This window comes from Amblyraja radiata, chromosome 21 (genome assembly GCF_010909765.2).
Source record: "Amblyraja radiata isolate CabotCenter1 chromosome 21, sAmbRad1.1.pri, whole genome shotgun sequence".
NCBI classification, from domain to species: Eukaryota; Metazoa; Chordata; class Chondrichthyes; order Rajiformes; family Rajidae; genus Amblyraja; species Amblyraja radiata.
Window position 1 is genome coordinate 32,744,990 of NC_045976.1, and position 13,664 is coordinate 32,758,653.

A 13,664-nucleotide genomic window follows, 5' to 3' on the forward strand; every position below is an offset into this window, starting at 1 on the left:
TCAGATCTCAACTACTTTTTTTTAACATCAACACATTGGATAACAGTACTTGGTATTCAGCTGCTGTAACCAACATACTTGGATTCCCTGTGTTACATGGGCTACATGGTCCAATCTAGTGCCAGGCACAATGCTAAAACAGTTTTGACAGTGTGCCGGATGAAGGGATGGAAAATTAATTCCTTAATTTGTAAAGAGTTTTCTTAGTGTTAGTCTTTCTTACAAAGAAAAATAAACTGTTCAATCTTTTCTTCTATAGAGCATTTTACTTGAAAGAACAAAGACAGACAATATCAATTAAATAGCACAATTCCAAAGGGATTGGGTACATTTTTGAAAGTAGCATGATATATTGAACAAATGTTTAATAAAGCAAATGGGATCAGGATTTCAGAGATGCTTATATTGAACCTTAATAAAACACTTAATAAGCCATAATGGCAATTCTGCATTTACTTCCAGTCACTATTTTAGGAAAGACATGAACGTTTTTAAACAGCACAGAAAAGTTCCAGCCTGGGGGATTTAAGGTTCAAGATTACACTGGAAATGCTCGATTTGTTCTTGAAACATTGGTTAAGAGAGGATTATGCAGACCTATACAAGAATCATGATAGTTTTGAATAAACCTTTCCAATTAGTAGATTGTTCAAGAGCCAGAGGAATTTGTTTAAAGTAATGGGAAAAGATATGGTGGTTATGATCTGGAACTCACTGCAATAAATTCACTGAGAGCTTTCAAAATAGAATTCAATTGGCAATTGAAGAAACATCTCTAGAAATGGAACTGACAGGCTAAAAAGAGCCTGAACTGATTTAAGAATTTTAGGCCACATTACCTTCTGTGATGTGGAAATTCTGTGAGAATCTCCATTGCTTCAATGACATTTATGTTTCCATACTGTTCCCATTCAAAGAACTACTTGCATATTAGTCGATGAAGCAGGATGCCAATTAATGACTTTAATTGCAGTTCCCAATAGTTGCAGCTGCACAACATTTAGATTGGCACAGTATTGAAATGCCCTGCTTGTTTGCGAAAGTTTAGGCACTGTTCGACTAGAGACATACAGCATGGAAACAGGCACTTAGGTCCAACTTATCCATGCCAACCAAGATGCTCCATCTTAGTGAGTCCATTTACCTGCATTTAACCCATATCACTCTAAACCTTTCTTATCCATGTACCTGTCCAAATGTATTTTAATTGTTTCTGTTGTACCTGCCTCAATGACATCCTCTGGTAGCACATACCTCTGTATGAAAAAGCCAGCCCTTGGGTTCCTTTAAATCTTTCCCCTCTCACCTTAAGCCTATGTCCTCTGGTTCTTGATTCCCCCATCCTGGGTAAAAGACTACACATTCACCCTATCTATTCCCTTCATGATTTTATTAATGTCTATAAAATTGCCACTCCAAGGAATAAAGTCCTAGCCTGCAAAATCTCTCTCCAAAGCTCAGGCCCTTGAGTTCTGGCAACATCCATATAAAACTTATCTGTGCCCTTTCCAGTTTAATGGCATCTTTCCTGTAGCAGGGTGACCAAAACTGAACAAGATACTCTAAGTGCGGACTCGCCAACCTCTTATACAATAATAACATAACTTCTCAACTTTTATACTCAATTCGCTGACAGATGGCCGGCGTGCCAAAAGCCTCTTCACCACCCTATCGACCTGAAACACCACTTTCAAAGAACTATGTACTTCTACTTCCTGAACCCTGTGCTTTACAATTCTCCACAGGGCCCTACTGTACACTGTGAAGGCCTGCCTAGTTCAACTAACCAAATACATCACCTATGCAAAAACCTATGTGAATTAAACACCATTAGCCAGTCTTGTCCACTTGACCAGCTGCTCAAGATCCTGCTGTAATTCTCGATAACCATCTTCACCATCCACAGTACCACCTATTTTAGGTATTATACAAAAGCATCTATTTTAGGTACAATAGAGTATGATGTATAAGTACAACAGAATATGAGGTTTCCGCAAATGAAGGAACTAAATATTCTTGGGTGTGACTTATTGTCCCGATTCCTCACTGAGCCCAGAAATATGTCCCAGGTAAATTCTGTATTAATTCTCTGCATATGGCTTGCAAAAGTATTCATACCCCTTGAACTTTTCCATATTTTGTCACGTTACAACCACAAACGTAAATGTATTTTATTGGGATTTTATGTGATAGACCAACACAAAGTGGCGCATAATTGTGAAGTGAAAGGAAAATGATACATGGTTTTCAAATTTTTTTACAAATAAAAAACTGAAAAGTGTGGCGTGCAAAAGTATTCAGCCCCCTTTACTCTAATACCCCTAAATAAAATCCAGTGCAACCAATTGCCTTCAGAAGTCACCTAATTAGTAAATAGAGTCCACTTCTGTGTAATCTAATCTCAGTATAAATACAGCTGTTCTGTGAAGGCCTCAGAGGTTTGTCAGAGAACATTAGTGGACAAACAGCATCATGAAGCCCAAGGAACACACCAGACAGGTCAGGGATAAAGTTGTGGAGAAGTTTAAAGCAGGGTTAGGTTATAAAAAAATATCCCAAGCTTTGAACATCTCACAGAGCACTGTTCAATCCATCATCCGAAAATGGAAAGAGTATGGCACAACTGCAAACTTACCAAGACATGGCCGTTCACCGAAACTGACAGGCCGGGCAAGGAGAGCATTGATCAGAGAAGCAGCCAAGAGGCCCATGGTAACTCTGGAGGAGCTGCAGAGATCTACAGCTCAGGTGGGAGAATCTGTCCACAGGACAACTATTAGTCGCGCACTCCACAAATCGGGCCTTTATGGAAGAGTGGCAAGAAGAAAGCCATTGTTGAAAAAAAGCCATAAGAAGTCCCGTTTGCAGTTTGCCACAAGCCATGTGGGGGACACAGCAAACATGTGGAGGAAGGTGCTCTGGTCAGATGAGACCAAAATTGAAGTTTTTGGCATAAATGCAAAACGCTATGTGTGGCGGAAAACTAACACTGCACATCACCCTGAACACACCATCCCCACTGTGAAACATGGTGGTGGCAGCATCATGCTGTGGGGATGCTTTTCTTCAGCAGGGACAGGGAAGCTGGTCAGAGTTGATGGGAAGATGGATGGAGCCAAATACAGGGCAATCTTGGAAGAAAACCTGTTAGAGTCTGTAAAAGATTTGAGACTGGGGCGGAGGTTAACCTTCCAGCAGGACAACGACCCTAAACATACAGCCAGAGCTACAATGGAATGGTTTAGATCATGTGTTAGAATGGCCCAGTCAAAGTCCAGACCTAAATCCAATTGAGAATCTCTGGCAAAACTTGAAAATTGCTGTTCACAGACGCTCTCCATCCAATCTGACTGAGCTTGAGCTATTTTGCAAAGAAGAATGGGCAAAAATTCCAGTCTCTAGATGTGCAAAGCTGGTAGAGACATACCCCAAAAGACTTGCAGCTGTAATTGCAGCGAAAGGTGGTTCTACAAAGTATTGACTCAGGGCGGCTGAATACTTTTGCACGCCACACTTTTCAGTTTTTTATTTGGAAAAAAATTTGAAAACCATGTATCATTTTCCTTCCACTTCACAATTATGCACCACTTTGTGTTGGTCTATCACATAAAATCCCAATAAAATACATTTACGTTTGTGGTTGTAACGTGACAAAATGTGGAAAAGTTCAAGGGGTATGAAAACTTTTGCAAGCCACTGTATTTCCAAGCTTTCATATGATTAAAAAGTATAAAATAAAATAATTTGGCCATGATATCAAATAAACTCTTCAGTTAATATCAATTCCTTCCTCTTTATTTTTAGCTCTGCAATGTTTTTCCTTTGCAATTATGGAACCAGTTCCCCTTTGAAAAACATCTATGGAAACCTCTTCCTACAGTTCTACAAACATTGCATTTCAGATTGTAATAATTTGCTGCTTGGAAAAACTTATCATCCTCTCTCTGATTCACTCGTGATTTCTCCTAAATCTGCTCCTTCTCATGATCAACTGTTCTGCCATGAAAATGTTGCTGAGAGATTCAACTGCATGTTACTTTTTTTTCTTGCACTTCAACAAGACAGTTCTGAGAGCCAGTTACTCTTGTGCCACTGACATAATATTTGCTTTTGAACACATGGCAACATGTCACTCAGAAGGCGTTGATCTTTCAGAGCATTGTAGGGAAGTTTGGTCTATGTCCCCCCTGAGGATCCATTTCCAGGGACATCCAAAACAAGTAATCGGGTTAGATCTTCCCATAATCATTTCGGCGCTCAGCTTCACACTGCCCAACCTTCATCCTCCTAATATTGGTCAAAATACTACAATCCACCAATGTAGTCCAGTTACCCTTTCCCACAATTCTTTGAGGCCCTTAACTGAGGTCTTGCTCTCCAATCCCCTCCTATCTTATTGATTACTTCATTGTCAACAGAATCCTTGTTATGATCCTCTCCTTCCCTCATTTATGCATTCAATTCAGGCACTGGGCTATGAATCTTATCTCTACCTGCCCACAACTCAAGGCACAGGAAAATAGGCCTCCTGTTAGGCTTTGGGTGCAACTTATGTTGGAAACAGGTAGTCAAAAACTAAAATATTCATAATGTAACATTAATTTGTTAGATCAATTAAGTCTCAAAAGTCAACAACACTAATCCAGTCCTTCAATATAACCGGTCACACATCCCTTGTTCTATTGTATAAATATCCTCTGCACCCTCTCGAGGCCTTGACCATATGGTGTCCATAGATGGGCACAAAACACTATCTTGGTGGTTAACTAATGAATTATGTAGGTACAGCATAATATACTGCTTTTGTATTCTGCTTCTATTTATAAAGTTCAGAATGCCATCTCTTTTTTTGACATCATTTGTTAACGTGCTGTGCCACTTTCATATGATTCGCTAGGTCTTTGTATTCCGTATCCTCTTTACAATTGATTCGAAGCTGTTCCGTTTGTTTTCAATACAAATGTCCTTCAATCTCTAAAGTCAATTCCAGAACCTGGCAAACTCAGTGATGGAATATACTGTTTTCAAATTCAAAATTTTGGGTGACAACTGGGTGAATACAGTTCAAAACCACTGTAATCAAGTTTCCTTGGCAGGAGAATTCAAAAATCTGGCACATAAAATGAACACAACACATACGTCTAGGATGTGGCCTCTGTAGCAATAATGCTGACATGTGACTTCCTGAGAAATTACTGCAAATTCTAAAACCTTGATTTTTTTTTGGTTGAATAGAATTCAACAGAGAATTCTTCACACAGCAATTAGTTCCATTTTAAAGTCCATCATAATCTTTCAGTCTCTGAACAGAGTATTGCACTGGAAGGTAACACACCAGATTGAGTTAAAGTTCATAAATCCCTGCAGTCGCTCAGTCATTTAAATTGCTCTTACATCACATTCTGAGTTAGGACTAACCCCACCACAGGGTGATTATTTCAAGTCTGTGGGGCATTGCAATCAAGGGATTGGCAGGAAGGAGAGTCAAGTCTCAAAATCTGAAGTGATGTGAAGCAAGTCTATTATGGAAAATGTTTACTGTTAGTGGTTGTAGTGGAAATGTCCAGTCATATTCATGGATTGATGCTAACATTTCTCTCTCATTGCCTCTTTTTTTCCGCTCACTGTGCATGCGTTGTGGTGCTCTGTCTAGAATCACCTCGAGCCTCAGGAGGGTGAGCAAATTGTGTAAGTGCTCACAACCATTCACCACATCCAAATTCCCTATTTAGATTTTATTTTGTCTAGATTCATTTAATTTTGCTCTACCGTGAACTGTGAATGCTCCCCTTGGTGAAGTTGAAATATTGAGCGTGTGTAGATGTATGTGTGTATGTGCATGGCGTGTATATGTATTTTGTGTGTTATTTTTTTCTTTGTAAGCCATGGGCTGCCCTCCACCAAGTCAGTCAGCCTCTGGTTCCACTTTCTGGTTGGATCAAGAGGAGGATAGTTAATATATACTTAAGATGAAACCATTACTTTCATTACCTGGAATCTCCCTTCCATTTCTCTGTTCCTGACATATTTTGCAAAATAGCTTTACTCTGTACCTATTCTTTCTGTACTCACCCTCTGAGTGGTTTATAAGACATTGTAGAGTGAATTTTACTCTCCAAGTATTGCTACATCTGGCCTGGAAAGGTTTAATAATACTTTTGACCACAAGCATGTTAATCATTTTCATAACTTCAACAACTCAGAAACAAAGCTTACAATGTGAAATCCTCACTTCAGACCTGTTAGTGCTGGAAAATAAGACAAATTAAATCAACATCTGTTAAACAGAACTGTACATTAGTTGAGACTTGGAGGAGGTCAAACCCTTGTATTTTTTTTAAAATTTGTATGGTGGAAGCATCACTGGCATTCTGACTCATTAATTCATTCCTTCCATCAGTTCATCTTTTAGTAACCTAGAGGTAATTAGATCACTGGCAAAATCTTTTTCTCCCAGATTCAAACATCCAAGTCGTATTAATATGACTGTCTCTTTTTCTTTGATTTGGGGATCATTTTCTGAATGCAAACTGCCATTGATTTTCAGTCAAAGGGTAAAATTGGGAAAGCAACCCGTTACCATCCACAGAAAGTCAGGCAATTTCCCCATATTGGTCAAAGGTTAGCTCTCAATATCTCAAGCATGAAGCAGCATTACTATACGTTAACACTAATGAGCATTTTGTTTTTAACATAAATGTGATTCTAATCAGGGTCTCAACCAAGAGTAAATATTTGAGGAGAGAAATTTTATCTCAAACATTTTGAGGGTTTTATGCAATATTGTCAAATAGTGAAATAAAATAACTAATAATCAGCAAGAAAATATAAATAAGTAGGTGGGTAGTTGTGCAGTGCCCCGTATATGAATTTGAAATTTTATATATTTTAGCTGTATTCGTGAGTACTGAGTACAAAGCTTGAATTATTGAAAATGTGTGTGTTGAGTGCATTATTCCAGCATGAATTCTAGCAGGATATACTAAGTATTAGTGTTTGGTCTCTTTAAAATAACATGAAGGCATGAAGTGGAAGTGAATGGATAAAATGGACTCAGAATGTTTGGCACAATATCCTGAAGTTTTGATGACAATCTTCCCAATCTTGAAATATGACCATTGGGGAAAGCGAACTGATTTGGACATAATCCTTTTCCAGTCATCAGCCTCACTAAATACTCTCCTGTATTCTTTAAGGAGTTCAGAAGTCAATCATCTCATTTGACTGTTCTCTTGGATGGATATGCAGTGAGGTGAGGATTAAATGGTGTGTGAAAAAGGTGACTATACACTAAATTAAGTTTTAACATGTCAGATGTTTTGATCTTCCTTGATCACATTTTAAATGGTAAGAATCCACACATATCTTCCACAAACTAATCCACTAAAATTAGGTCTAACATCAGATCCCTTAAACCTAGTATCTATATCTCCCCACTAACACAGTCTTTCACACAAATCAAACTAACACAATCGCTCACAAACCTCCTCAACTTTCAAAACCCCGCACTCAAACTTTCCACACTCAAACATTTCCATTGCCGATCTGTCCCCATTTCACTCAACTTACATAACTGGTGCACCCCTACACGTGACATACCGTGCCAAATTTTCAACTTCTCAGACTGCCTTCACATTCAACAGCCCTACATTTTTACTCAGCAACATCATGGTTAAGATATTGTATTTGTATTTGCAAGTATGAACTATTGAGTTAGGACCATGATTACATACCACAGTGTGGCAATGGGGGAACTTAAATAAATATGCTGCAAGTGATCATCTGCCAAACATTGTGACTATTAAATGACTTGATTGATGTTTAAAAACCCATCAGATTCACCCTATCAGGGAAAGATATCTACGTATATATGACTCCAGTCCATCCCCCCACCCCTCCCAATGAGAATAACTTGATTGCTTTCTGAAATGGCCTAGCAAATCATCCAGTTCCAAGAGGTGTATAAAGACGGACAATAAATGCTGTCCTTGCCAGTGGTATCAATGTCCTATTAACAAAAACATGGCCTTTTCCAAACCCAGTCATTCAACTATTGTCACTTTGTTCCACACTTAGATACTCCCAGCTCAGACATCCTGTACCTTATCCCTTAATACACTTGTACAGCAAAGATCTATTGACATCAACATGTTTTTTGGAGAAAGAAGTTCTGTATTTCCAAGGTAGGACTTCAAATTCAAGCTCTCTTAAGCAGGTGTTTTCTGACAAATGTGAAAATCCTGTGAAAGTTCCTCATACGGGATAGTGAAACAGTGAAGCCAACTTCATGGTGTAGCCTGATGGATGTTCAAACTTGAGCATGTTGCCTTGGGTAAGTCACTAAGGTGAACCCCAGGATACCAACTCCTAATTCTCTATTTTCTCTTTTTGTTTACAGACTATTCAGTAGTTTAGGAGAGCTGAACACGATATCCCAGCGGAGCTTCGGGGCGACATTCACCATCCGTCCTGGCTCCAGGCACCCAGTTACCCGAAGGGCTCCTAGTCCTGGGAAACCTGGCATCGATTCAAGGACAGAAGCCGGCATTAGCTCACCAAGGCCCTCACCACTTTCCACCCCGACACAGACCCCTCCCACCATCCTGAAATCTTCTAGCCTCAACATTCCTCATGAGCCAAAGGAGGTGCGGTTTGTGGTGCGGAGTTCCAGTGCTCGTAGCCGCTCCCCATCTCCATCTGGTATCCCCATGCATTCTTTACTCCCCCCCAAACCCTTCTGCCAAAAGCCTATGGTGATGTGGAACAAGTATGACGTAGCAGACTGGCTCGATAGTCTTAACCTATCAGAACACAGAGAGAGCTTCTTACATAATGAGATTGAAGGCTCTCATCTACCTGCCTTGACAAAAGAAGACTATGTGGAACTTGGAGTTACAAGAGTGGGACATCGAATGAACATAGAACGTGCTTTAAAACATTTTATTGATAGCTAGCTTGACCGGTGGGGGAGATGGGAAATTGGGAGGGTAGGGTGGGTCTCAACTGGTCTGGGTCTTCAAGGAGAGGAGATGGGGTTATTTTAAAAAAAAAGTAAAACAATACACTGCACTGAATGGTGGAAAAGGGCAGAGCTAAATCTGAGTGGCGTTGCTATGGTTAATGTTGCATGAATATTATGGGATGTTGCTTGGTGTTGTTCCCACTGAAGCTCGACGAAGGTTCAAATGAGAATCACAATTTTTTGTTTTCGTAGATAAAGATAAACGAGAGAGAAAAATCAGCGAATATTTCATTCCGTTGCCTTTGAATAACAGTTGCTTGGAAAGGGAATCTCTGGCTTTCTTCTTTTAGACTGCAATTTTTTTGCATAAACCAGAAGCAAACAGAAATTCCCTTCGGACTTTGGATGAGTTGTGTTATCTTCAGGAGAATGTTTAAAAGAGTAAATCAAACCCAGTGTTTTCTGAATTGTACAAGTTTATTTGAAAGTCCCCTATATTCTGAGGCAGGAGGAAGGGTTCAATGTTCAATCAAAAATAAGAAAACAAATCAGAGAAGCTTCCCCTCCAAGTGCTAGTTTGAGATATAGGGAAACATCCTGGATCTAGTCCAACCACAAAGAATACTCATCTTTTTACCAATTATATATTTGAACAAAAATAATATAAAAATGTTTTTATGTTACAATTTTGCTAGAACTATATACATATACTATTATAAGAAAATGTTACATTGATTCTTCCAAATAACTTGATTATTAAGATTTATCGCTTTTGCGATATGGTAGAAGCAAGGAAACTTGGACATTTTAGCGCTTTTAACATTATTCATCCATAAACCTGTTCAATATGAAATTTTTATTTTTGTTGTCATATAAACAGATTTAAGCAGAAATCTATGGATTAGACTCACATGCCTGACATGTATCCATATGACTGCTTTATACCCACCACCGGCAATCAGGTTTTGAAGTTGCCTTTACCTAACCATACCGTTTGAAAGCAGCGCTACTCAGCTGCGGGTCAGTCCCAAACCAAGCTAATGTTGGACATATTTTTTCATTTTATGAACAGTGGTGGGACAAACTAAAGAATCAATACGACCCTTTCACTGTGTATATACCCTTTATTGAAATGTACTGTACCTTTAAGAGTTACTAGAATTTTAAGAAGTTGCTATTCCAACAGTGCTATTCCAAAAGGGCACCAAGAAACCACAGCATATACATGTTCATAGTTAAACACACATGCACACATAATATTTTTCATATGCTTCAGTATACACAAATTTGCTGAGGCATTGTCTCATCATCCTCCCACATTCACATTCTCACTCATGAATACTGCCGCAGACTATCACTCATGAAATAGGTTCAATATTACTGTTGCACATATACATATTTGTTTTCACAGATACCCTGGAACTGTTTGTAACACTGCAATTCATTACATCACAGAACAGTGTTATAAATGAGACATTACTGAAGGAAGTTTATCTATTCTCCAAGGCAGCAGATTAGGAAAGAATTGTGAAAGGAGGATTGCCAATCTTATCGATCAGTAAATATTACAAAGATATGTTAACATCTTCCTTTGTTCAGCCATGGCAGTGTCGGGGATTTTGTTGATTGCGCAAGATCAAATAGGCTCGTCTGAGGATCCAAAGCAAATGGAAAACATTGTTCTCCATTTTCATCTATTCTTGGGCAACAAACTGAGAAAGAGAAAGCCAGTTATTTCCTGATCCAGAACCAATGATTAGTATTTTTTTTAATTAAAGGAATCTTTATTAAAAAGGAAACTCAAGGAAGAAAATTATTAAAATGTATGGGCAAGCAAGTAGGAAGAGGTGAAAGCAACATTGTGACAGTCTTAACTTATGGATGATGTTGTGGTTTCTACTTTGAAGAAATCTTTCTAATCCTATTAGTAAAATTAATTTATTTCCGTGGCTGTAATCAGGTACCTGAAATGACTCTATAAAATTAGAGAATAAAATCAGATTGAGGAAATTGAGACAGGAATTGGGTAGTAAAGCCAGTTTGTGGTAATTGACTCTAATAGATGAATTCACCCAAACAGATCAACAAAACTAATATTTCTTCTTTTGCAGTCATTATCATTATTTTAACCCAGTTAAATTTGGTCATTACAAAATTACACTTAATTCTTTATTACTTAAAACTAAATGAGCAGTTTTACTCTAACTTCACCTCAACAAAAAGAACAAAAAATACCAGAAATACTCAGCAGGCCAGACAGATTCAACTGAGAAACAGAGTTAACATTTCAGGTCAAGATTAGAAAGGGATTTCCTAAATGTGTTTTTTTTAAATGCACTCTGCAATACAGAAACTATTCTGAGGTTGAGACCTGAATACATTGTTAGGACAGTGTAAATAAAGTTTACTCTATCCCTAATTTGTAAGAGTGTTTGATGGGATAGTATAAAGTTATTTTCCTACTTTTCCTGTGCTTTAACAGGATACTGGATGAGTTACCCAAAATCTTGAGGATCAGAAATTTTATAACAAGAAACCTTTCCAATAGAAAGGAAATGGAATTAAAATGAGATTATGTATAGAATAAAGACTGAAACTCAAACAAGAAAATGAGACAAAAATAAATTACAGTATGTGAATAATGGAAAATGGGAGTAAATTGAAATTGGAAACGAGAGTTGAGACTTTAAGACGAGACAGATATCTGTATAAGAGACGTAGTGACAATTGAAGTGAGACTTTACATATCAGGAAGACTTAACAAAACCAACCATGTGTCCCATTCTTTGTAGAATTGTGGCACTTTATGAATTTCCAATGGCCCACTCCTTATATGTGCCTCTCCTGCTTGGAGATTCCGAGACAAGGAGTGGAAGTTAAAGTTTACAAGCCAGCGTTGCACTCAGGATCCACAGTTTGCTTCTGGATCCATGGGTTAAGAAGCAGGAAAAATATTATCCAGGTTCCTCAGCCTGATCAATATCTGTTTACATCCTTTCCCTGACTTGTTTCGGGCATTTCAGGATGCTGAGGAGGGCAGGATCAGGCTTACCTGAGATGTTGCCTGGAATGGCAAATAGCCTGCCGGCATTCATGCCAATGCTCACACTTGAAACATGGCCACTTGAGTAAAGCTCTTTAGGGCTACCAGTGACCATTGATGTTGAGCTGAAACCCAAAACAAAGCAATGCTATCATAATGGGATATTAAGAAGTAGGTGAAAAGTTGGAAGCGAGTGAAGGTTCAATACTGAAGTTGGAAACTGAGAATTGACCAAAAATGAAGTGGGAAATGAGTACACTAGGAATAGACATGAGGCATGTCCAGTGAAATCCACACCAGAACCAGTTTTCTGGGACATGAGGAAAGAGCAGGTTTGACACAATGGTAAGAACAGACCTTATCAATATTCAGGGTCTAACCTAAAATTTAAAAAGCTGTTATTTACAAAAATGTCAGTAGACCAAGAGACAGTTTTATACATCACCCTTACCATCTCAGCATATGCATAACTCCCTATCCCCTCCTCACTATGTACCCTATCTTAATTTGACAACCTTCCCTTCTCTGTCATCACTCTAATTCCTCACTCTGTATTACAAACCGACCTATTCACTTCACATATTACTCATCCCAACCCATCCTTCTTGCTATTCCTGTTCACTTTCTCCCCATATTCCTCAAAACCACACATCTTCACATCATACCACTGAAGCAACCGAGATTCTCCACATTCTTCAATCATCCCATTAATTTTCTCCCCATATTACTCAATGCCACTTCATCAACTTTTGACCATTATTTGAATGCACTTACCCATTTCTCCCACAATTCAAGAGTTTTTATTTGTCATTTGGACCTCATATTAACCAGAATAATGAGAGCTCTATTTGATGCAACAACAGAATAAATATACAATGAATTATCAATTATTCCAAGTAAACCAGCACATAAAAGGACAAAAACAAAATATTTAGAGCACCCATAGTGTAAAGTTTGTATTGGTTTGGTGTTGCACTAGGCTTGTGATTGTGCAGGTGGTTCCAGAACTTGATGGGAAGAAGCTGTTCTTGAACCTGAAGATAACAGCTCTCAGGTTCATGTACCTGTTTCCTGATAGCAACAGCAAAAAGAGAGGATGGCCAGTGTGGTATGGGTTTTTGATGATATTAGATGCTTTTTTGAGGCAGCGCTTCTTGTGGATTTCTTTGATGATGCAGTGGTCAGAACTTGTTGTGGGTAATGTCCATCAGCCTCTTTTATATGTGAGCATATGAATTTCCAAACCAGGCCAGTATGCTCTCCTCTATACACCTATAGAAGTTTGATAAGATTATTCGGTGACATGCCGAATCTTCTCAAACCTCTGAGGAAGTTGAGGCATTGGTTAACTTTCTTTGCGAAGGCATCATTGTGCTGGCCCAAGGACAGATCATCAGAGATGCATGCACCCAGGCATTTCTCTACTGCCATTCTGATAGGTGAAGATACAGATGAGTGAATGCTCCCTCTGCTTTCCATTCATGAAGTCAACAAACAGCTTCTTGGTCTTGCTAACATTGAGAGAAAGATTATTAATTTGGCACCAATCAATCTCCCTCCCGTACTCTGACTCATCTTTGGCCATTATGTTGGCGAATTTAAAGTTGGCATTGGAGCTATATCTGACTACATGGTCATGAGTATAGAGGAAGTAGAACA

At 38.6% G+C, this 13,664-nt stretch overlaps 1 protein-coding gene across 10 annotated transcripts in view; it reads left to right on the top strand.

The window, feature by feature from the left end:
- The window catches only part of shank3 (SH3 and multiple ankyrin repeat domains 3), a 541,235-nt gene extending 529,861 nt beyond the window's left edge, over positions 1-11,374 (top strand). For 3 of the 10 annotated variants that reach the window (XM_033039989.1, XM_033039990.1, XM_033039991.1), the window contains one exon: positions 8,399-11,374. In XM_033039989.1, the coding sequence (XP_032895880.1) occupies positions 8,399-8,954 (556 nt within the window). In that variant the 3' untranslated portion in view covers positions 8,955-11,374. Of the gene's footprint in view, positions 1-5,653; positions 5,689-7,196; positions 7,267-8,398 lie in introns of all 10 variants that reach the window. The other 7 variants (XR_004415240.1, XR_004415241.1, XM_033039988.1 and 4 more) reach the window with 7 other exon arrangements.
- The last annotated feature ends 2,290 nt before the right edge of the window (positions 11,375-13,664 follow it).